Genomic DNA, 26044 nt, shown 5'->3' on the forward strand with positions numbered 1-26044 from the left:
TGCCGTGTACACATTTCTTATGCAATGTACGCATCAAAAGTGCCATATATAGGGCCCCTACTTGAATAAAGATATTTTTGACTTTGACTTTGAATTTGAATATTTCCACACACATCCAGGCCACCTCGCCAATGGTGGGCCCGGCTGCTACCAGTTCCGAGTAGTCCAGAAGGCGTAAATATGAAAACTTTGATATCAGTTTAATTTTTGAGCCTTTTGCAGTAGAAACTTTGGCACCGTTGGGTCGGATCCGACGGTTCAACTTGCTCTTCAATGTAAGAAGATGGATGGACCCCACCAATTTCCTAACTTAAGTCCGGTACTGATTATTTGACCGCCGACTGGCGCAGTGGGCAGTTAGTCCGCTTTCTGCAAGGGCCGTGGGTTCGATTCGCACGACTGGAAAATGTTTGTGTGATGAACATAAATGTTTTCAGGGTGGATATTATAATTATTTATGTGTATTATTCATAAACTACCCAGCAATTATTCTAGTACCCATACGCTTACTTTGGGTCTAGATGGCGTTGTGTGTATTGTCGTAGTATATTTATTTATTTCATTATTTTTTAATTCTAAACAGAGAAGCAAAAAAAGTAATTTTTGGACTCATCCGGGATTAGAACCCAGGTCCTGGATCCCAGGATCGAAAGTAGAACATGCGTGCCACTAACCAACGAGGTAATAAAGAAGGTTAACAATCCTTTTATTTTTACACCTGTTACTTTAGTCATGAAAATTATGAGTGATAGACGCAAAGAATTTCATGAAATGATCGAAGAAAACGATAATTTAATTACACACGCGTATAAACTTGAAGAAATATTAACGAACAAAAATAAAGTAATTAAGACAAGAAATCCCGCTTGGCCACTCAGCCAAACTGCTGAGTATATTAAAGTAATTGTATTAAGGAAGTAAAGCGCATAGCTCTGGCAGCCATTTTGTAACATGCTTAAAAATATATAAATTAGAAATTGAAAAAAACAGAAACCTTCAATATAGTGTAGATACATAAATCAGTATTCTACTAGTCAAGTATAAACTTTAATAGTTTGACATGCCTGTTTATGTTTGCTCACGTGTGTGTGTGTCTGTTCTTATTTTGTTTTTTTTTATTGTAAGGTGAATTATTCGGAAGAATTCTTAGCTATGTTGACTAGCACAATGTTCGCTGTTACAAAATTCAAATCCAAGATGGCTGGCACCACAAAATGCGTAGGTACAAATGAAAGGACTTGACTAGTATTGTAATCAGTATATATTTGATTATTTTTCCGACCCAAATATCGACCAATAGAATTGCACCATTCGACGTCACGTGGTACAACCTACATGGTATTATAATAATAATTTATTTATTATACTGATAATTTTTTGAAAATTTTCTCTGGTAGTTGCTATATATATTTTGCTATATTTATTCATTATGAAATTCTTATTTGTTAACTGTACATTTCGTCTCATGGTGCAATTCTATTGGCCGACATTTGGGACGGAAAAATAATCCCCCGAATACCACACGAGCTTCAAAATTATCTGGCATTTCCCTCAAGGTTCCCTGCAAACAAATAAAGTCGTCAAGTTTTTCAGGTTATCCTGAAAAACTTTACTTTCCTGAAAAATCCTTCATTTGTTTGCAACGAACCTATCGGGAAATACCCGATAATTTTGAAGCTCTTGTGGTATTATAAGTGAAAATTTAATTTAAATACTTAATATATAAACAATTAAAAAGAAAGTGGACTGTAACAATTTAAATAACAGAAGTAAAGATAAACTTGTCGTCAAGTTTACTAAGCTACATAAAATAAATAATTCGTTCAAGGGAAATTGTATATTATATTATAACAAATTACCGGATGAAATCTTTGAGATGTCTCTCAATAAGTTTAAAGTTTAAATAAAAGATAAGCTTATAGAAAAACCTATTATAATATTAAGGATTACATGAATGATAAAAAAGCCCCGGTATGAATTGCTCTAATTTCATAGCAAAATTTTAATTTGACTGTGAGATGGTGATAACAAATAAAAAAGAAAACCTCGGCTAAGTTTCTTGAGGGCTCTTCTTAGACAAGGTTGCGTTTGGAACCCTACTAGATTTAGTATTAAGTTAACGGAAGTAGATATCACCATCACCTTCCAATAATGGTAATGATATATGTATGAATGCTTCACATGTGCCTGTGATAGGTCTACATGAATACATTTTTGAATTTGAATTTTGAATTTAGTACAATTATAAATATAATGTTCAACGTCGAGGTTTTTATACATTTTAAATTTTGATATCATCATGATCAACGGTCAACCCATTACCGGCCCATTACAGGAATCTTCCATTATCAGGTTTTAGGGCGAAGTCCACCATGCTGGTTCAGTGTGGATTGGTGGACTCAACTTGCCCTTGAAAACATTAAAAGGCCCTATACCGTTTTCAAGGGCAAGTTGAGTTCAGGCAAGCAAGTTTTAATTGCTTAAAACGCACATAACTTAGAAAAACTTGGTGCGTTCTGGGTAAGAACTCGCCCCCTGGAATGTGAAGCCGAAGTCCTAACCACTAGGCTATAATCGCTAATTTGATATATTTAAATCCTATTATTGAACAAAGTTACATTGCCACGTGTATGCAATAAAATATTTACCCGGGCTCATTTTCCCATTATAACACTTAATGCCAATTTTTTGGCACAATGGAATATTTTCGCAAGCTCGATTTATAAACTGACAGCCGTACGCTGTGATAAAAAAAAGTGCAAAATAACAAACCTATTCTTTCTCCGAGTCCTAAGTCGTTAAATAATCAAAGCGAAAGCGTACACGATTAACGTTTTTATTACTAGAGAAATAAATACCAATATACCGCGTAAGTGTACACGTTGAAAGCGTGAATTTATTGTTTGATATATTGTCGTGTGGTTGCCTTAAAAAAATTTCACTCGTGCTACTCTTTAAATCATCAGTCATCATTCATGACGGTTACTCACGTTACAGCCTTTAAGGTTAAAGAACATCTCGTTTATGGTCTTATTTACGCTCCTAAGAAGTTATGTACTGCTGATTTTTTATGCATTCCGATAAATAACCATCAGGGGGCCCATCTACTTGGTCCGCCAATTATTGCTCTAAAAACCAAACAAAGGTTTTTTCAAAAGCGCGCCACCACACACGGGCCTACGCCTTTCTTTTCTTCAAATCATCAGACCAGTAGGCGATAAGTCCTTCCACACTGCATTCACTGAAACTGTTCATCGTGCATAAGGATATTTCTTGAACTTTAAATTATCATCTAGTTAGCATCTAGTAGTATTAGACACATTATTTATGAGTAATTTTGAATATATCTGCAAAGGGAATAAATATAAAGATAATTACTAGCTTTTGTTTACGTTCACGCAGTTTTTCCCATAATGTTATTATGGAAAAGTGCCATTTTCCAGAAACTAAACGATCCAATTTTGAATTTCTTATACAAGAGAAGTATATAATAATTAAAGGAAAGCTCTAGTGTGCTACATAATACGGGCAGACCACGTAGGATGTTTCAAAACGGTGAATTTTTCGAATATATATAGTACACATTTTGACAAGTACGACGCTAATGGAAACCACCAATATATCTATAACATTTTTAGCACGACCTGGAACTCTAACCCACATAATATACATATAAGAAAAAGATAGATAAATTAACTGCATGGTTACGCAAACTGCTCTCATCAAAAACTATTTTTTTAACATCATTTCAAAGACACCCCGTGCAATGTTTACCTTGGTAGTTTTATTGCTACGTATACTGTGTCAATTCCCAAACAGTCCTGACACTGGTTTAAATTTCGAACGTGGAACAAGATGGCCACTTTGGCCAGTTGGTTGTGGTGCGTGCTTTGAAGATCCCGCGCTTTCTAGGCCGCAAAGTCTTATCTGTGCAAATCTAACTCAAATTAAATAAAAATGGTGCGTTATTCTTCACCAATTTAATTTTTATTTATTCATGTGATTTTTTTTCGCTTTAAATATTTTTAGTACTTTTAAATTTATTTTTCGAAGAATATTTTCATTGCTGCACGTTGATTTCCCTGTGCCTTTTCCCTATGGGAAATAATAAATGGGAATAAAAAAAATTTTTGGACGAATATTTTTTTTAAATTCTATTCTTAAATTAAAAAACTTATAATTTTGAATGAAAATTTTGTTTTTAGTCATTACAGACAACCCAAATTGATGACGAGCAAATAACAAGTGAGTATTATTGGTATTAAAGCTAAGTAATTAAAAACTAATATATTATATTACATTTCTATTTTAATTCACTAAGGCTAGGTTCATACCGCAATGTTAAAATGTTATGGTAAGCTAACGTTGCATTAGATTTTACCTCAAACTATTTTGTATGGCTCGCGAAATGTTATTTATCCTTAAATTAAAAAAGATAAGTGAATTGGTCACTTTAAAAAGATAAGGTCAAATCTAAACTTGCAGGGGAAGATTACCACTATTTTCACTCAATTCGTTACGGACGCAGTACGGACTACGCTCGAAATGCTCCAGCATTTCGCGCGCTCTCGTTTCTTAATAATATGATTGCTCAGCACCAACAAATTGACATATTTAATATAAGTTTAGCTAAGTTCCTAAATTATATTCAGACAAATGAACGAATATTTTTATAATGTACATCTGTAACTGACTTAGTTTACGTTTTGGCTAGCTTTAAGAATACTAAGGATATTAATAAATAAATAATGTAATTTTTACTCTGATTAGTTAATTGTATATTGTAACGTTCTGAACCTCGTAACTATCTTAAACTGATCCAAAGATTGTGTACGACTTAATCTCATACTGTGATAACAGGAAGTGCGTCGTAGCTTACAGAAGTATTATTTTTCAATGACAATATAATATATGATACCTATTTGAAATGTAATTTAATATTTTAGGTTTCTAAATAAAATATTTTTCTCTTATATGACACACTCTTCATATACTTAAAATAAGAATCTAAATTACACTGAGTATGCGATGGTAGCAAGCCCCAGCTAACTAGATAATAATCAATTGTGTAGTTTACACAAACAAACATTCATGATGAACTACGTTTGACTGGACAACATTACTCTAAAAATCCAATCGAGAGCTCGTTGTGGTAAAAGCTGTATCGAATTAATAAAGTGGGTACCTTGTGAACTTGGCTTTATTGAACGCGAGACATGTGGAGCGTTGAAAACTATTTTTGACATTTTTATTCGAAAAGTGTTGGACAAATAGTGCTTTTGTCATCGGAACATAAAATATTATCAGAAACATGTTTTCGCAAGCCTCAACTATATGTGATATTTTAACTTTGACTGTGTGATATCGAGAAACTCGCTTTTGCCCTCGATTCGCTATCTTTTATTTGGGTTTAAAAAAAATATTCGCTAGAAAGTTTTATTTTCCCGGACTAAAAACTATATATTATTTATTTGTTTGTTGTATTTGCATTTTTGTAATATAATTCCCTCTCTCTCTCTTGTGTCCAATAAAAGTGTATTTATTTTTCATTTCAGTAGGTAGTATATTTTGTAGTAGGTATATAGTATTTTAGCATATTATGAAAATTAAGCTTAATTTGCTATAGTCCGCGAAAAGCAGGAGAATCTGTATGGTGTAATTTATAAAATCTTCAATTCTTATACTCCACACCAAACAGATCTTCGGCAATTTACCCTCTACGCACGTTTCGCTCCGTAACCGGAGCATCCTCAGGAGATGTTGACTTTGCAATGAATAATTGTTAAGTAATATATCATGGATTTCCGCAAAGTAACGCCTGCTTCTATCCCATAGTATTTTAGCATCCGCGAGTATAGTCTACAGCCGTATCCGCTTTCCATTGTGGTCCGGTAATAGGTTTGTAATAGGTTGATATGATGATGATGGTAAAACAAAGTATCTCTGTATTAAATTTCGTCAAGATGTGTATTGGTTGAGCTGAATAAAGTGGCAAACCGCACTTACCGTGTATTATTTGATAAAGCACCTTGGTACGGAACCATTTGTGTGCAAGTCCAAGCACCTAGCGGGCTTACGTTCATGACTGTAAAACTCCCTTGTATGCATTTTATTTATGCACCGAGATGAACATTTAATGTGTTTGTCATCGCATACATTGAATGAATAGGCCGGTGATATAAACCGCATGCATGCGGTCCGCTTTTCAACTTGAGAATTTAATATCCAACTTCTGTTATAGAAGTTTTTATTTATAAATACTGTTGAAAGTTCCATTTTCACTGTAGAGGTGCTGAAATAGGCAGCAATTTTAACTGTACACGATGAAAATCCTATTTGCGAGTAACTAAGAGGCATTTTAGACTGAAAATGTATAGGAAAATGGTGTAGTTTTAATTTTATATGGCGGCTGAATTCCCGTATTTGTTACGTGAAATTCTTATATGTATTAAAGTTACAAAGGTAAATTTAAACTTTTATTTAAACTCACGTAATAAAAAAAAAGAAAACTTGGCCATTACGGGTCGAGGAGCTGGTGTAAAACATTAACATATAATTTATAATATGCTTATAAGTAAGGAAAATATAAAAAAAATACCGTAAAATAATAATTTTTGATGGGAGGCTTTGGCCGTGGCTAGTTACCACCATACCGACAAAGACGTGCCGCTGAGTGATTTAGTGTTCCGGTGTGACGTCGCGTAGAAACCGATTAGGGGGGGGGGGTATGACTACAATACTCCTTAAAAGTTTACTATCTTGTCTACTACTCCCGGTACTGTCTTAGACTGCATCATCACTTACCACCAGGTGAGAGTGCAGTCAAGGGCTCTCGTAAAGGAATTAAAAAAAAATATATTAACAACATATTTATATTTTTTACTAGATGTTAAATCAAGCTAACGCTATGCCAAATCAAGTTGATTGGTTCCTTATTTAGAGTATTGTAGAAAGACCAACAAACATACTTTCGTAATTATAATATGAAGTATTAGACAAAAGCACTCCAATGTCGCAAAAATCGGTTCATCGTTCAACACCAGTTGATGACTTGGGTAACTACTGTTGCTAAAGCGCAATCGTGATCCCGTAAACATCAACCCTTACTTTGAAATATACTATGTCGTGAATAAAACATATTTTTTGTCTACCAGTGCTCCGACGGGCCTTCAGTATGTTCGACTCGAGCAAGCAAGGCCGCATCGAAAAGGAAAAAGTTAGAACCATCCTCAATACAATGGTGCACAGCTACGATGACAACGAGTTAGACCAGATACTTGACAATGAGGATTTAGATGGTAAGACAATATGCATTATTCAATGATAACCTTCTCATGGACTTGGTACAAAAGAAAAAAGAAGTCAGGACCATCCTCAACACGATGGTGCATAGATGCGATAACAACCAACTTGACAACGAGGATTTAGATGGTAAGACATCCTGTATTTTTCAATGATAACTCTCTCATGGACTTGATAGGAAAGAAGAAGTTGAACCATTAGTGCACAGCTACGATGACAACGAGCTTGACAATGATGGTGAGACAATATTTATTATTCAATGATAACTTTCTCATAAAACGAAAAAGTTATAATCATTCTCAACACGTTGGTGCATAGATACACTACTCGATAGACAACGAGGATATAGATGGTAAGACAATCTGTATTTTTCAATGTCAACTTAACACTATGGTGCAAAGTAACAACGACAAAAAGTTTAACTTATATACTTGACAACGTAAATGTAAGTGGTAAGATAAAGATTTATCACAATGAAAACTATACATTTAAATTTCAAAGCATTCGCTGCTATGATTATAACGAACTAAATCAGATATTTGACAGCAAGGATGTAGATGGTAAGACAATCTGTCAACAAACAATCAGGAACTACAACAGTAGCTGGAGATTGCTTAGCGAGGGCATAGGTAAAAGATGGAGTAAGTTAGAACCAGACTCACACCTACTACTATCCATAGCAGATATTTAATAATAATAATAATAATAATAATAACAAATAAATTTACTAACCAAAATTCACAAGTAGACTTAAAACTATTATGGTGTAATCATAAATTCTTACGAATTTTACCGTACACCACCGTGCCGTCGACAAAAGGTAACATCTAAGGAAATCAATTAACACCCACCTACTCACTACATCAATCAAGATATTCCATATAAATAAAATTCCCTCAATATAATTAGGTATGTACATTGGTTAAAGTTTAGAATTGGTAGTAGGTAGGTACTATAAATATATTTTAATATAAACTAACAATCTTATTTAAACCTATATCCTATAACTTTATTAATAATATAGCTATTGCTATTTACAAATTTTTAAAACAAATATTTGAATATAATTGGTAATTGAGATTATTGGATATAAACGGTGATTCAGATGTACAACTGTACAACATTAAAGACACATTAAAGGAGTAAGAGAAATTCAAATTATTCTTAATGGATGACATAGAAGACTAAAAGTTGCTCTAGAATACATACTGTATCAGTACTCGTCAAGTAACTTTTCACGAGCATTACCAACGTCATGTTAAAAGAGACCGACATTTGCGCAAATTCTAACGGTTTTTCTTAATATTTGTTTATCAGTACCGAATTTCTTTCTGAACATGTACATTTAGCACTTTAAGAGTTCTAAGAAAAATCCTTAAATAAATATTTTTTGTTACAAAAACTGGTCGAATTAATAAATTTAAAATGCATACTAAAAATCTATACCGACAGGATCAACCGAAAAAACATTACTTAAAATAACGAGTTGACTAAAAAGTATTGTAAAACCTTAAAGTATGCAAAAAAACTAATTCATCTTTAATTTGACTAGTGAAGTTAAACAAAGTAAAAACACTAAGGTCTTCAAAACTCGTTAACATGAAATCACTAGTGCACTAGCCGTCGAAATAAAGCAGTAATAAACGGTCATAAATCCCCGTTTTCATCACCTCAAGAAGCTATTCGCGTAACATAACAACACGTCACGGTCACCAGTCGTCAAATATCCCATTATTTTACCTCACTTTGATGTCGCTGGAGTATTTTCATCCTACTAAGGAAAGTTTATGAGTTTCGCAGCCTATATATGTGTTTCTGTATAAACATTCATATTATTTTGCTTCTAATTTCACTAATGATATATACTCATTGTATTTTCAGAACGGATGAACCGATTCTGATTTCGTTTTTTCAAAGCTGAATTAACCGATGAAAAAACGGTTTAAGATGGCCGCCGTCACATAACGGCGGATATTTCCCAACTCCCTCAAAATTAGTATCAAATTAAAGGTCTTGACTGGTAGAATACTATACACTACCTTGTTTTGTTTGTCCAGCAACCAACCGACTTGTTTTTTGGTATGGAGTTATTTGATAGGACAGAGAGTACAGATCCCCACGGGATTTGTAAAACCGTAATTCACTAACTCTGCGCGTAGCTTTGCTCGCAATACTATTCACATGTTACTATGATAGTTCATGCTCCTCATCATTTTAATCTATATCAACCCTTTATCGTACCACTCCTCTACCAGGTCTTCTATTAGAATGAGTAGGGTTTAAGCCGTAGTTGCTGATCTAGCTCGGCTAGATAGGCTTTACACGCCTTTACGAACATTAAGTATGGAAAACTCTTAGACAGGTTTCCTAAAGATTTTTTCCTTCACCGTTAATACAAATCTCATCCTCGAATCCCGTAATCACTTAAAAATCTTTCTATACTACTTATTCAGGCTTGACAGACTGGTTGAAATTGTCATATAGTCAAAGTCGAAAGTCAAAGTCAAAAATATCTTTATACAAGTAGTACATTACATGAGAATTACACGGTAGTGAGATGATGGCGATAACTAAAACGTAAACTAAAAACTAAAGCTACGAGGGTTCCAAACGCGCCCTTGTCTAAGAAGAAGCCCACAACAAACTTAGCCTTTTGTCATTTAAAATTATTAGAAGGGCAACCTGGTTAGAGCAATAATTCACACCCAAGCTTTTTTATTGATTACGTAGTTCTTTAGACTAAAATAAGACATTTCTATAAGATTACGTTTAATACAAACTTTGAACTTATTAAGAGCCATCTCCAAGATGTCAAAGTGTATTTTATTATAGAATTGTATGCAATTTCCTTTAAACGAATTATGTTGTCCTACCATTATAATACGAAACTTTGTATGGATGGATGGATGTATGTATATTACTCTTTCACGTAAAACCTACTGAACCAAGTTGACTGGATTTTGGAATGGAGATGTATTATTAATGGAGATAAATTAGCGTGTGTTGCCTGACTACAATCTTATTCCTGTGTCTTTCATCTTTCGTTCAGCCATTTTGAGGTGGTCGAGTCAACCATCCATGCAAATATTCGCATTAATTATACTTAATAGAAACGGCGATAGCCCAGGAGGTAGGTTTTCGATTTCACTTTCGGAGGGGCCGAGTTCGAATCCCAGCACGCACCTCTAACTTTTTTAAGTTATGCGCGTTTTAAGCAATCAAATATCACTTGCTTCAACGGTGAAGCAAACCATCGCGAGGAAACCATGCCTGAGAGTTCTCGATAATGTTTCCAAAGGTGTGGTAACTCCACCAATCCGCACTTAGCCAGCGTGGTGGACTACGGTCTTAACCCCTTCTCATCGTGGGAGGAGACCACTACAGGGTAGTGGGCCAGTAACGGGTTGATATGATGATGATGATACTTAACAGTAGTAAGATAAATAAATTCAGTTATTTTTGTATGAAATAACATTTCAGCTAGAAAAACCTTAGTTGCAGAATTTTGCAATGCGATTCAACACGTTCCACTGTTGAATATGCTAACGGTACTACTAGAATTAATGGACGCATTTAAAATCGAAGGCGCCCTGGTACCCGATTCACCCCACTCTCCCCTAGCCTGCATTGCATACTAAGTGCCCGTAAAAGCTCCTTTCACCCGAATCGCTTTATTTACATGACAGAATTTTCGCATTACAGCCATGGTAAAAATCAATTGGTCCGGTCACCTGCGTTGACTTTTCAAGTTAGTGGGGGGTGATAGCCTAGAGGTTAATACTTCTCCCTCCCTTTTGGTAATTAAGCCTCATGTGCCTCTAATTACAGCGGCAACCACGCCCTTCAGACGGGAACACAGCATTGCAACAATGCTGTTTAGCGGCAGAAATGAGCATCGTACTTCCCCGCACGAGCTCTGTCACAAAAAGCTTAGACTACTATTAAAAAGGATGATGCTGATGATGAAACGTGATTCTTGAGTAAATATCAACTAAATTAACTTTGAATACTGACGAAATATAAATCAGACTCGCAAACCTAACGGTTCCTTTACTGGAAAGATAGTCGCTTGTTTCAATTATGCTTTCATTAGAGGCTTATTACATCCCACTGCGGGGAACAGGAACAGAGAGGTCTCTCATATAGAACAATTAAACAGGCAAATCATACCATCACAAACTGTTTAAAAACACTAACTTACAAGGACACAGAAGAAGTACTTATAGCAATATAACTATATAATATAACTTATATAATATGTAATAAATAGTTTACATACCCATACAACATACTAGTATATTTTTCTTTTTCTTTTTTCAATCTATGACATATTTATATATATATAAATAAATAAATATACTACGACAATAAACACACAACCATCTAGCCCCAAAGTAAGCGTAGCTTATGTTACTAAGACGATGAATATGAATAACATATATAAATACTTAGAATATACATATAAACAGACACTGACAAACATTCATGCTCATCACACAAACATTTTCCAGTTGTGGAAATCGAACCCACGGCCCTCGGCTCAGAATGCAGGGTTGCTGCAAACTGCGCCAATCGGCTGTCTAAATATAATATAGGTACACATATATATTAACATATATTTATTTATTATACCCGACCTCAAAGTATATATCTAATTGTATCTTGGTACCTATAATATATAAATATTTAGATCATAAAAGGAAGTCTCCTAGTCCTATGTTAAAGATATATTTTTTTTTATAGAGGATAGTTTTGGAGCATAAACCCACAACTCTGCCCCAATGTCGGTAGGCGAATATTATGAATGAATGAAAGAATGAATATACTTTTATTGCAGACCACGAAAAGTACATAAAAAAAGAAAAGTATAACAAAATAACGGGTTAGGAAAATAGCCGGGACCTGCGGCTTTACGTGCTCTCCTAGGCACGAGGGGGGTATTCATTGTGATAACACCGAATCTTTGGGTATACGCAAATAAAAGGTTTAAAAGATTTTGAACGTGGCGTTATCCCAAAAAATTTCTTCACTCAACGTAATTTTGCTGCGTCTGTAAAGGACAGCCTCGGTTTTTTTGTGAGGGTTTTTTGCTTTAAAACTCTGACTTCTGGCTGATACAGAAATAATTTTAGTTTTCCCTATGAAGTCTGAAGTGAAGAATTTCAAGAACTATCAATTTTATAAATTTTAAATGCGTATATAAATTTTCGGAACCAACTGGATTTGAACCTGCGACTCTAACAATCGCAGCCTGAGTGTGACCAATAAGCTACGGCTCTCCTTCTGCTGATGGCGAAATTAGTATATGCCTTTTTATCAGTCTTATAGCGACTGTAGCGTTGTCTAGTAGGAAACATTGTTTCGATCTTCTTTTGGAAGGTCCATATTTACAACGAGACACTTTGAAATAAGAATTGTCTTATTACTTTTTATAATTTTTATTAGTTGATGCGATGCTCGGTATGGGGCAATTAGAGAATTTATAATTTCTAAATTTTCTCTTATTTGGTCTGGGTGGGTTTGGCCGTGGCTACTTACCACCCTACCGACAAAGACGTGCCGCTAAGCGATATAGCGTTCCGGTAAGATTTCGCATAGAAACTGATAAAGAGTATAGCTTTCATTTAAAACACACCTAGCAGATAAACCCGTTAGCATCTTAGAATGCATCATAACTTACCATCAGGTGGTATTGCAATCAAGACCTAATTTGTAAAGAAATAAAAAATATACTTTTGAAAATAATATACATATTATATAAATACAATAATTTATATAAATATAAATTCAAATCTTTATTTGCGTGTTTTCAGGTAAACAAATTTGATCTTATAATAAAACATACCAAGTTCCGTGCTACAATCTGCCATTCTATGGCATGCAAATTATAATAGCACCTAAATTATAACATTATTTTCCCATTTTATACAAAATGTCAAAAAGGTATCAAAACTGTGAAATTAAATAACAACGTAAACATAAAATTAAATAATATAAAGTAAACCAAAATATAAACCTAGAAACACAATAATTAAAACCTTTAATTTTAGATATTCGTCTACTGAATATATATCCAATAGAGTCACTTTATATCTTCCTCCCAAACATATTAAGCTATTATTGTTACATCAATAATATTATATCGCACGGACAGCATCTGCAGTACGAAATATGAATCTAATATCAGCAACAATGCCCCTTTAATAAATTACCATATTATGACAACGCAGCGAAAGCAACCAAAATACACCAACATATTATATTATTTGTTGCATAGCGACAGCTGGCACATCGTTTTAATGGTACATTATGATACTGGTGTGCTATATTGGTCAATGCACGCGAGTCAGTCCGTAGAGGCGTGCACACAGGGTATGCAAAGGGTATGCAGATGATATAAAATGATGAAAGTCTCCATTACGAGTTACAAATACTCAATGGAAGGCATTTTATAACTCTTAAAACATCCAATCCTTAAGTCTTTCATAACTCCTACTGGAGGTTGTCTTCATTTTATACCATCTGCATTCCCTCTATGCACGTTACAGTCAGTCCGCAGGCCAATAAGTGCTCTTATGGAGTGCTGCGCACAAAAATGTGAACCGGTGAGGAGAGCGTGGTTGCGGGTGTAATTACAACCGTTTTTTTTATACCGCGGTAACAGTTTCCAGGATGCATTCTATCTCTTTGCAATATTGCCCATATCGGTTGGCCTGTGGATCCTTTCATGGGCAACAAAGGCATTTTATATCCTCCGGGAACGTGACTATCACCGTTCTGGAATAAAAAGTATTCTCAGTCCATCCGGGGTGCAAGTTATATAAGTCTTAAATTGCATCAAGGTCAGCGCAGGGGCTCAACCATAGTTAGTAAACTAAGAACCAATAGACGCTTTCGGTTCGTTCGGTTGGTTTTGTAAAAAACCCTGCAAAACAAAAAGACACCCTTTCGCTTTCGGTTTGTCTAATCGGTTCGTTTCGGTTGTTTTAGTGAGAAACCCCGCAATACAATGAGATACCCTTGCGCTTTCGGTTCGTTTAGTTCAGTTTGTTTCGGTTGGTTTAGTAAGAAATACAATTATGTTCGCAGGTTCGGGAAAACTCAACTTCGATTCATTTGTACGAGTCGCTACACACTTCCTCAATGAAGATGATGAAGCCTTACAGAAGGAACTCAAAGAGGCTTTCAGACTGTACGACAAGGAAGGTAAGATTACATCACAACAATAATAGTAGTAAGTAGATTAAGAGAAATAGTAATAATGTAGACTCCCAGAGTCTGATAGCGCGCATGCTCTCCAGTGAAAAGGAATAGCAAAAATATTCACGAATGCTAAGAAGCGTAATAATGGTAAGGAGAGAGGAACGAGAAAGAGATTAAAAGGAAAAGAAGGAAAACGTTTGAAGAAGGTCGGCATGAAGCTCAGCGGTTCCGTGGAGACCTGGCAGATAGGGCGGGTTGTTTTAGTGCGTGCAAGTCCGACATGCCCTGCCATTAGGCAGAAGTCCGAAGGATTTTTTTCCCCCTCGATTATAAAAAAAAAACATCACAAGTATAATTGTATATGCGTAAAATCAAATAGAAGCGGTGATAGCCCAGTGGGTAGGAATTCGACTTCACTTATGGGGGGCCGATTTCGAACCTCAGCTCGCACCTCTAACTCTTCTAAGTTATCTGCGTTTTTAGCAATAATATCATTTGATTGTATTTGTAAAGACATCGTGAGGAAACCGACATGCCTGAGAATTCTCCATAATGTTCTCAAAGGTGCGTGGAGTCCACCAATCCGCACAGGGCCAACGTGGTGAACTACGGCGTTTACCCCATTGTGGGATAAACACCGAGTGCAAGAGACCCGTGCTCTGTAGAGGGCCGGTAATGGATTGATATGATCATGATGATGACGAAAATTATAGCAGCTTTAAAGAAGCATTTCTAAAGAAGTAGTTTTCATCTACGTGTGGTCGTGGGATAGAGGATTTTAAGGATTTATTATCCTTAACTTTCTCCAGTCTGGTTTTGAGGCTTCCATCCTTCCGATAAAGAAGTACCGCTATGCGATTAAACGTTCCGTTAAGATGTCGCGTAGAAATCGACTATAACCGACCACTTCCAGTACAGAACAGTGGAGTGGGATAGGGGATTTTGTGGATTTATTATCCTTAACTTTCTCCAGTCTGGTTTCAAGGCTTCCATCCTTCCGATAAAGAAGTACCGCTATGCGATTAAACGTTCCGTTAAGATGTCGCGTAGAAATCGACTATAACCGACCACTTCCAGTACAGAACAGTGGAGTGGGATAGGGGATTTTGTGGATTTATTATCCTTAACTTTCTCCAGTCTGGTTTCAAGGCTTCCATCCTTCCGATAAAGAAGTACCGCTATGCGATTAAACGTTCCGTTAAGATGTCGCGTAGAAATCGACTATAACCGACCACTTCCAGTACAGAACAGTGGAGTGGGATAGGGGATTTTGTGGATTTATTATCCTTAACTTTCTCCAGTCTGGTTTCAAGGCTTCCATCCTTCCGATAAAGATGTACCGCTATGCGATTAAACGTTCCGTTAAGATGTCGCGTAGAAATCGACTAAAACCGACCACTTCCAGTACAGAACAGTGGAGTGGGATAGGGGATTTTGTGGATTTATTATCCTTAACTTTCTCCAGTCTGGTTTCAAGGCTTCCATCCTTCCGATAAAGAAGTACCGCTATGCGATTAAACGTTCCGTTAAGATGTCGCGTAGAAATCGACTATAACCGACCACTTCCAGTACAGAACAGTGGAGTGGGATAGGGGATTTTGTGGATTTATTATCCTTAACTTTCTCCAGTCTGGTTTCAAGGCTTCCATCCTTCCGATAAAGATGTACCGCTATGCGATTAAACGTTCCGTTACGATGTCGCGTAGAAATCGACTGAAACCGAGCACTTCCAATACGGACCAGTGGAATAAATATCGTCTACATTCTATTACTGACCTAAATAAATTACAGTACGTTGTATGCACATTAATTCCAATAAATACCGAATAAACTATCAAGTACATTGTTTAACTAAATGAAATGTTAAAATCGGACTTTATATTAACTCACATTCTTACCAATTTATTGTCTCTTATAATATAAATTGCAGAATACTAGAAAACTCTTTCATTCCCAACAATTTATTACAGTTTTTGTCTAGATAAAAAAATATTATAAAAAATACGAATATAATCACCAATTCAGTAGGTAGATTTTGTTAAGTTACGAGTATCAAGGAATTTCATCAGAAAATGATTCAGACATTTAAAAATAGTCGTGTTTGATTCTGAAACTACTATACGCAACTTTTTATAATTTTATTGCAAGAGTGTGGTTTTTTAATAACTGCTTTTTACTATGCACATAATAATTACGGAATATAGACATTAATAATATAAAACTAAGAAAGTTTTGTTTGTTTGTTTGTAATCAATAAACTCTGAAACTAATTAACCGATTTTAATAGTTAAGATTTTGAATGTTATTTTATCCAGAAGTATCATAGACATAATTTTATTTCTGTTACAATAAGAATTCAGCTTGTATTAATAGGGTTTGTTAAGCAAGCTAGAAACAAGCGTACAAACTTGCTGCTTTATCAACGTACGCTGTCTAAATGGTCCGTAAAAAAATGTAAAAAAGTAGCCTATCTTTTAGAAATAAATCACAATAGCGTAGTTTACGGCGAAAATAATTACTAAAGTTTGAGGTGATATTCATATATTAACCAATTCCCGGCGCACTAAAGGGCACGGGTCTCCTCCCACACCACGCTGGCCGAGTGCGGATTGGTGGACTCCACACGCCTTTGTGATATTTGAATTGCTTAAAACGCACATAACTTACAAAAGTTTGCGGTGCGTGCTGGGATTCGAACTCGGCCCCCCGACAGTGTAGGCGAAGCACTAACCACTAGTCTATCACTGCTTTAGGTAAAATTGAATCAACATTATTATGAATAAAATATATATACCTTATGTTGATAAACATTGCATTGCAACCCTTTACAGTATAGGAAAGTTATAAGCTAATAAAATACTAGCTGACCCTTGCAACTTCGTTGCAACAAATCGGTTATTACCGGAAAATACAAATAAAATGACATTTTTTAAAAATGAATCCTAGCTAGATCGATTTATCGCCCCCGAAACCCCCTGTATACAATAAATTTCATGAAAATCGTTGGAGCCGATTCCGAGGTTCCAATTATATATATATATATATACAAGCTCGTTAACGTTAATACATTGCTTTTTTAAAGATATAAGATAAGATTAAAATGACGGTACGTTCCTCTCTACTACATTTTTTTAATAATTTACATCAACAATTATAAACATTGATAAACACGGTCGATAGTGATTATAGTCGCACAGAGTATTTTGGTAAATATAATGCAATTCCGAACATTGCTTTTGATATTTATGATTACAAAAGTGAGTGGGAGGTGCATAATGTGAAAGCCCACTGTTCACAGATATACGATTAGTGTCCGATGCCGAAATATACATTTAATATTGTTAATGTGTATGGAGAATCTTACCTAGTATTAAATTGCGAATAGAATAATACAGTAGAGCTGAGTGGACACAGGGCGGCACGTTACAGGCCCTCGCATGCATTTCGAATTAATAAATAAATATACTACGACACTATACACGTCGCTATCTAGCCCCAAAGTAAGCGTAGCTTATGTCATGGGTACTAATATGACTGTTGAATATTTTTATGAATAATATACATAAGTACTTATAATATACAGATAAACACCCAGACACTGAGAAACATTCGTGTTCATCGCACAAACATTTTCCACTTGTGGGAATCGAACCCATGGCCTTGGACTCAGAAAGTAGGGTAGCTGCCCACTGCGCTACTCGGCTGTCAAATTCTTATTATAGGCAATAGTTTTCCTCTTACCATGATAAGACATCTTGTTGGCACGCCATTTATTAAAAAAAAAACAACTAAAAATGGTTGCTTGGCCGAGACACGGATTCGATTTAAGTTACCATTCGCAATGTCAGTATTTTCTCAGCGTTGTACAAGTTCAATATAAGTTAAATGTTACGTTTTTATTAGTGTTTATATCTACAAGGAAATCCTTAGTTTCAAATTATAATTGTGATTATTTATTTTTTTGTTTGTCCTTCTTTTCCGTCCTAACTAAGTAACCAGTTAACTTGATTACAGAATTATAGTTATAATTCATACGTATAAGGTGTTATTCACATATTAACCCGCTACAGGGCACGAGTATCCTCCGACAATAGAAAGGGTTAAGGCCGTAGTCCACCATGCCGTCCCAGTGCGGATTGGTGAACTCCACACACCTTTGAGAACATTGAGAACTCTCAGGCATGCAAGTTTCCTCACGATGCATTTCATCACCGTTAAAGCAAGTAATATTTTAATTGCTTAAACTTAGTTGGTGCGTGCTTGGATTCGAACTCGGCCGCCCGAAAGTGAAGTCGAAGTCCTACCCACTGGGCTATCGCCACTTACAAACAAACTAAAAATTTTTGACGGCCGACTGAAGCAAGTCCAAGGCCGTGGGTTTGATTCCCACTACTGGAAAATGTTTATAAATAAATAAATAACTAAATATACTACGACAATACACACATCGCCATCTAGCCCCAAAGTAAGCGTAGCTTGTGTTATGGGTACTGAGATAGCTGATAATTATTTTTTTTATGAATTTAATACACATAAATACTTATAATATACAGATAAACACCCAGACACTGAAAAACATTCATGTTCATCACACAAACACTCTCCAGTTGTGGGAATCGAACCCACGGCCTTGGACTCAGAAAGCAGGGTCGCTGCCAACTGCGCCACTCGGCCGTCAACATCGAGCCGGCTTGTCAACTCGGCTCGGAGTGTGATGAACATGAATGTTTTTCAGTGTCTGGGTGTTTATATGTATATTCTAAGTATTTATGTATATTATTCATAAAAATATTCATCAGTCATCTTATTACCCACAACACAAGCTACGCTTACTTTCGGGCTAGATGGCGATGTGTGTATTGTCGTAGTATATTTTTTATTTATTTAGTAACCAAAAAGTAAATGCCAGGAGAAAGCGAAGGAAAAAACCATACCGGATTTAATTAACTATTCACCGGAACCAATAAAAAAAATCAATAAGCTGAAGTAGGTTAAATGGAAACCTTGCCGTCATATGGTATAAGATGTAGCTCAAAACAGAAGCAGCAAAATAAATAAATATTCCAATCGATCCCATCAGTTCCTTGGCTCGCAGCCAACTGTTCCACATCTGATTGAAGTTGCGAAAACAATTGAATTGATCACAACTACCGACAAACAAACCGTCCGCACTTGGCGATGAAATAATGGTGAAGTCTCAATTAATGCAGAATAGTTTATACTGTGAAATATACATAAAGATAAAAGTGACTGACTTTTACCATGAATCGTTATTAGTATTATAAATGCGAAAGTGTGTTTGATAGTTTCTCTTTCCTTCATTGCCTACAAAGTAAGCAATTACATTGATTTCTGACTATTTACTTAATGTTTTTTATGCCAAATAAAAAAAAACAAAAAAATAATCTATATAAGGACTACCTAAAATCATCCAGCAAGCTCGTTTAGAGCGCGGGCAGGTTAAGATACATCATGAAAATTAAGCTTAATTTGCTATACTCCGCGAAAAGCAGGAGAATCTGTATGGTGTAATTTATAGTTTCTTCAATCCGTAGAAACCGGAGCATTCTTAGGAGATGTTGACTTTACAATGAATAATTGTTTTACATTGTAAAGTCAACATCTTTGTTAAATACTCTAACTTTTAACTATTAGAGAATCGATCGAAATAATCATAAGATTTTACTATAGCTTTGTTACATTATTTCAAATAACACATCTTCTTCTTTGTCGTAACACTCTTGAGTGGTCATGGTCATTACGGTGAGACATTGTTTGTGGCAGTTGTTACTCGCCTCACGATCATTCGCCACTTCTCCCTATTTGCAGATAATCCGGTACACTCATGTAAGGGACCTTCCACTGAATATTTGATCTGATCGGTCCAACGCACGGGTGATCGCGCGCCCAAAACATAGTAAAGATTAAACAAAAAAATAAGATTATTAGGTCCGATTTTGAAATTATTGTTTACTAGCTACTACCCGCGACTTCGTCTGCGTGGACTTCAGAAGTGAGACATACATGTCCTTGGTATGTGAAATGCATACCAAATTTCAAAGCTGTCTGCCCGGAGCTTAGCTCGTAAATAATTGTCAATTTTTCCTCGGGAACTTCTTAAGGAATCGGGATAAAAGGTATCCTATGTTCTTTTCCATGTCAAAGGTTACATGCATGCCAAATTTCATCCAAATCCGTTCAGCCATTTTTGCGCGACTGGGTAACAAACATCCACACTTTCACATTTATAATATTGATAAGATTTAGCATGTAATATTGTGATTCGTTAAGGCGGACATAAGTTAGCAGTGTACCTACACTTAGCTTTAAACACTATACCTCGTAAACAACAGGGTACACAAAAGTGAACACAAATCCTAGCATTTACAAAGCTGTGAGTACAACACATAAAAACAAAACTGAGTATTTCGCTATGACGCGTGAAATTTTCAGTCTGCAGTTATTTCGACAGCAAATATTCGGTGTTCGATGGGATTAGCTTGTGCTCTCTAATACCTAAAGCTGCTTTCCCACCAAAAAGTGCTTCGCTGCTAATCTATTTCAGACCCACCAACGGAATTGGTATTCCACCAATATGTGCTACGTTGCTAAGCTGTGTATTGAATCAAACTGAAGTTAGCTAAGCTTGGCTCTGGTGGAAATGGGTGAAGAAAACTTAAAAAAAAATACTGTTCGTATCAACTGATGGGTGGTAACCATGTAAGCAAGGGTTTTTTGCTACATTACCTAGCTCTCGTGGAAACTGTCACGTAGTTGCGTAGCCTAGTAACACTACTAAGTTCATACAGAATTCTCACGCAGCCGAAATAGCACGCAGTGCATTGTGTCCAGAAACAGAGAAGATCCGATTGATCTTCTCGTATGACACACATGGGAAGAGAAGGGGTGGTGACCAGTGGCCATAGATGGTATCAACAGGGTATGCAGATTATATAAAATAGAGAAAATCTTAAGTACTACTTATATAAAACTTAAGGATAGGCAATGTAAGAGTTATAAAAATCCTATCCTTAAGTATTTATAACTCGTATTGAAGATTTTCTTAATTTTGTACCCTGTGCATACCCTCTATGCACGCCACTGGTGGTGGCACCTGTATTCTGATCACAAGACCACAATAGTGGGCGGTAAAGGATTGACAATGATGACTGCTTTCTTAGCTACATCTCACAGCTCTGGTGAAGTAAACAGAAAACTATACTAACCACACTACATTTTAGTCTAAAAAAAATACTTTTAAGGTATAATTTTAACTTTAAACTATAAAATTGCTCTCCTGTAAAATGATGTTTTCTGAGAAATGACGACTGTCTGTCTGTCTGTCCGGGCATCACGTGAAATCTACTGAACGGATTTAAATAAAATTTGGCATAGTGGTAGCTGGTATTCCGGGTCAACATATAAGATACTTTTAATCCCGATAAACAATAAGTTTCCTCCGGGAAACGGGATGATTTTTTTTTTCAATTTTACTTCATAGCTCCGTTAATATTTGAACCGATTTTAATTATTTGAAAGTGTATATTATCAAGCACGTTTTGTTTAATTTTAATGGATATCCGATAGATATTGTCGGAGATAAAGGACATAACTCTTCACAAATAACAGCAAGACATATGTGACAAAGATCGAATGCATGCGTACCATCCTACTAATATTATAAATGCGAAAGAATCAAAATAATATAAATATGAAGTTTGATTATATACCTGCAAAGTCATTTTTAAATTATTCAAATTGAACCTATCGCTTAGAATAACATAGTTTGGGAATAAAACTGGACCTGGTAGCACAAAAGCACTGCCTACCTTAAATGTTATATATAACTCGTAAAAGAGGAGGATTTTTATGAAGAGCCGTTTTATGCAGTTTTCCTGCTGTATGCATACCCTGGTAAGAAACCCACGGGCACGCCACTGTCGAACAGGGATCCCTTTTGTAGGTGACCGAAAAACGAAACCTTTCTTTGCATGACGGTTGGCATTTGACCCTTCGTAATACTTGAGCGTTTGTCTCCGTGATATTTTAAACATTTTTCGTAATGACCTCAAACTTAAGTATTTATAACTCGTATTGGATATTATCTTTATTTAGTATCATCTGCATACTCTGTGCATATCCTCTATGCACGCCTGGTAGGTAGCGCTGCAATTAGTTTCTAGGTTTTTTTAAGACATTACGCGGGTCAGCTTGTAATTTATATATTTTGTTTGTATTTTCCAGGCAATGGCTACATTCCCACGTCAAGCCTGCGCGAGATACTGGCAGCGTTGGACGACCAGCTGACCCCGGACCAACTCAATGAGATGATAGCTGAGATTGACACTGACGCTTCTGGCACTGTTGACTTCGATGGTATTATACTTTCTTGAGATGAAAGAAAGAGCGGTGATAGCCCAATGGGTAGCACTTCGACTTCAATCTCGTGGGGGGCGGGTTTGAGTCCCACCGCTAAATTTTCTAAGTTATGTGCGTTTTAAGCATTTAAAATATCACTTGCTTCAACGGTGAAAGAAAACATCGTGAGGAAACCCACATACCCAAGAGTTCTCCATAATGTTCTCAAAGGTGTGTGAAGTCCACCAATCCGAACTGGGCCAGCGTGGTGGACTACGGCTTTAACCACTTTTCATTGTGGGGGGAGACCCGTGCTCTGTAGTATGGAGTATAGATAGATATAGATAGATAGATAGATACACTACGATATACTACGACAATGCACACATCGCCATCTAGCCCAAAGTAAGCGAAGCTTGTGTTATGGGCACTAAGATAACTGATGAATATTTTATAAATAATGCACATAAATACTTATATTATACAGATACCCAATCGCTGAAAAACATTCATGTTCATCACACAAACATGTTCCAGTTATGGGAATCGAAACCACGGCCATGGTTGGCCGTGGTTCCAATGTGGGCTCATCTGAGTATGACAGTTATGTTTACCTGGTACCTCTAAACAGTTTCTAATCACAGTTCAGCACAGCACAATCATCAGTTTGCACCCACCCTAATGACAACGTCGTGCTGCCAAGCAGCTTATTAGCTACCGAAGCCTCCCACTCCCACAGACTAGACTAGAGAAAATTCAGAAATAATTAATTCACTCCCTGCGAGGATCGAACCTGGAACCTCTCACAAGACCAGAGCACTGACAGCTGTGTCAGGGAGGTAGTCAAAAATATCGTCTTTAGATTTTTTTTTTTTTTATTCCACAACAATAAGTCCTTGACTCAGTGGCGTGGATAGAGGTATATGCACAGGGTATGCAGATGATATAAAATGAAGAAAATCTCCAGTACAAGTTATAAAGACTTTAGGGTAAGCCTTTTATAACTCCTACAATGCCTATCCTTATGTTTTTTTATAACCCGTACTAGAGATTTTTTTAAATTTAATATCATCTGTCCGCAGTGTTTTTGACCAGGTATGCATAAAGAAGGAAGATGGCAAAACATTGAATAATCCTTCCTCTTTATGAGTTATACAAAAACTTTAGGGAATGCAGTGCTTTTGTGCACGTATGCAGTGCACGCCACTGCCTTGACTGCAATCTGGTGGTAAGGGATCATGCAGTCTATGATGATAGCTGGCTAACCTTAAGGAATGTAGCAACTTAGACCCAATATCAAACTAGTGGCCCAACCCGGGATCCGAACCCAGGCCCACGTGATCATAAATTAAAAATAATTAGTAGGTGTTTTAAGTTGTTTAAAAAAAATGTCTAAGTGTTTTTTTTTGTTTACTTTTCAGAGTTTATGGAAATGATGACCGGCGATTAAGAAGAATTCATAAGAAAAAACAACTAGTGACGTCACAGCGTATTTCAGTGACCGTATGTTGATTAAACGCTCGATAAATAAACTATTCATCTCAAAAGTAGTTCTTATTTACCGAAAGTCCTAGTTACCTTTATTATTACAATCTCATGATATTTTTTTAAACAATTAATCATTACTGTCATAAATGGTAACTTTGTCTCAAACCACACGGGGTTTATGTTTCAAGGCATAATTATATATATATTTTTTTTAATTATCATTACATGTACGTATTTTGATGCCACTCGCTTTATGTTACCTTGTTATTTATTACTTTAATACACTTGCAATTATAGAGAGCTATCGAATATCGAATTACGTTACCGCAAACGCAAAATGGACCTAATTACCCTTGTTTTTAACCCCCGATGCTCGACTTTTAACCTGCGAAATTACGTGTCTATGTGTGTGTTTGTGTCTGTGGCATCGTATTTCCCGAACGGATAAACGGATTTTGATTTTGTTTTTTTTTTGTTTGAATGGTGAATTCAGGCTTTGTTTGATGAAAATCTTTCCAAGATGGCCGCCGCCATAACATAACAGATTACATATTTACAACATTTATACATTTTTACACTGACCTAATTCATATTACGTCAGTGCATTATTACAACTCAATATGAGTTAAAGAATAATGTACAGTAGGGTAGGTATATTTAAAGTTTTGGGTTTTTAAATTTTTAATTTATATACTCACAAATACGGTAGTCCTGTTTTATATTGTACCACGAGCGCTTGTTGTAAATATGTGGACGAACTTGAGTTTTAAAACAAAGAATATAAATTCAATTCCACTGTGACGTTACAGAGAATCCAAATTCGGAACCGTCGTTCGATGTACAAGTCTTGTACTATTCACAGTCGAAGAGACGCTTCGAATATCGAAACACTGTGATATCAAAGCAAAATGGAACATATGCACTCTAGATTAAAGCCCAAATCGGTCCACACTTATTTAGCAGAACTCTCAGCAGAGCTGTCACAAACAGCGACTGCACATTCTTCATCACATTCAAAAGGCTTGCCTAATGAATGTACTGAAGAATATCAAGTCGCTATAGCATGGTTATAATGTTTTACTTAAATCCTTACTACGAAAATTTGCGCTCCGGGTTGTAATGTGATTCGAATTACGAAAAAATGTCGACTATAGCTAACTTAAGGGTGTCGGTTTTTTGTGACGGTGTGCGCGCGCATCGTATAAAGTGAGCTAGCGAACGATGAGTTCCCTCTCACTCGGATTCGCTACTACCTTCATCCTGTTAAAATCGTGTGACCATTTGCGAGTATTTCGTTACATCGTATAATTTCGCTCCCATGATTTATCCTAACGCCGCTAAAGAAGTATAACTTCAAAAACTCCGCATCTGAAGAGATTCTGTTCATTTTACTATTTAAATTATTATTAAACTAGCTAATGCCCGCATTCTTCGTCCGCGTTTATTACGGTGTTTTACAAATCCCCTTGATACCGTTTATTTTTCTGTAATAAAAAGTAGCCTATGTTACAACTTACACTCCACCCTTTTAACTAACTCTATGCCAAAAATCCAGTTGATGGGTCGGATAAACGGCTTAAAAACACGACAAATGAACAAACATATTAACAAACAAAATAGCATTGTGATATAAGTAAGGTTATTCAAAAGAAACAAAAGAGCAAAGAAGATAAATCACTGATAAGAACACTTT

The 26044-nt window shown here is 35.9% G+C and overlaps 2 protein-coding genes across 2 annotated transcripts in view; one reads left to right on the forward strand and one right to left on the reverse strand.

Moving 5' to 3' along the window:
- LOC120628887 (calmodulin-A-like) overlaps nt 1-26044 on the reverse strand; it is a 97596-nt gene that overhangs the window by 46195 nt on the left and 25357 nt on the right. The gene's annotated exons all lie outside the window — the stretch shown is intronic.
- LOC120628888 (troponin C-like) lies at nt 3890-24359 on the forward strand. The gene is made up of 6 exons (XM_039897552.1): nt 3890-3960; nt 4206-4245; nt 7155-7298; nt 14392-14508; nt 22750-22881; nt 24285-24359. Exons 1-6 carry the CDS (start codon nt 3958-3960, stop codon nt 24311-24313), a joined length of 465 nt encoding a protein of 154 aa, XP_039753486.1. The 5' UTR covers nt 3890-3957; the 3' UTR covers nt 24314-24359.

Source organism: Pararge aegeria, chromosome 13, assembly GCF_905163445.1.
Source record: "Pararge aegeria chromosome 13, ilParAegt1.1, whole genome shotgun sequence".
Lineage (NCBI taxonomy): Eukaryota > Metazoa > Arthropoda > Insecta > Lepidoptera > Nymphalidae > Pararge > Pararge aegeria.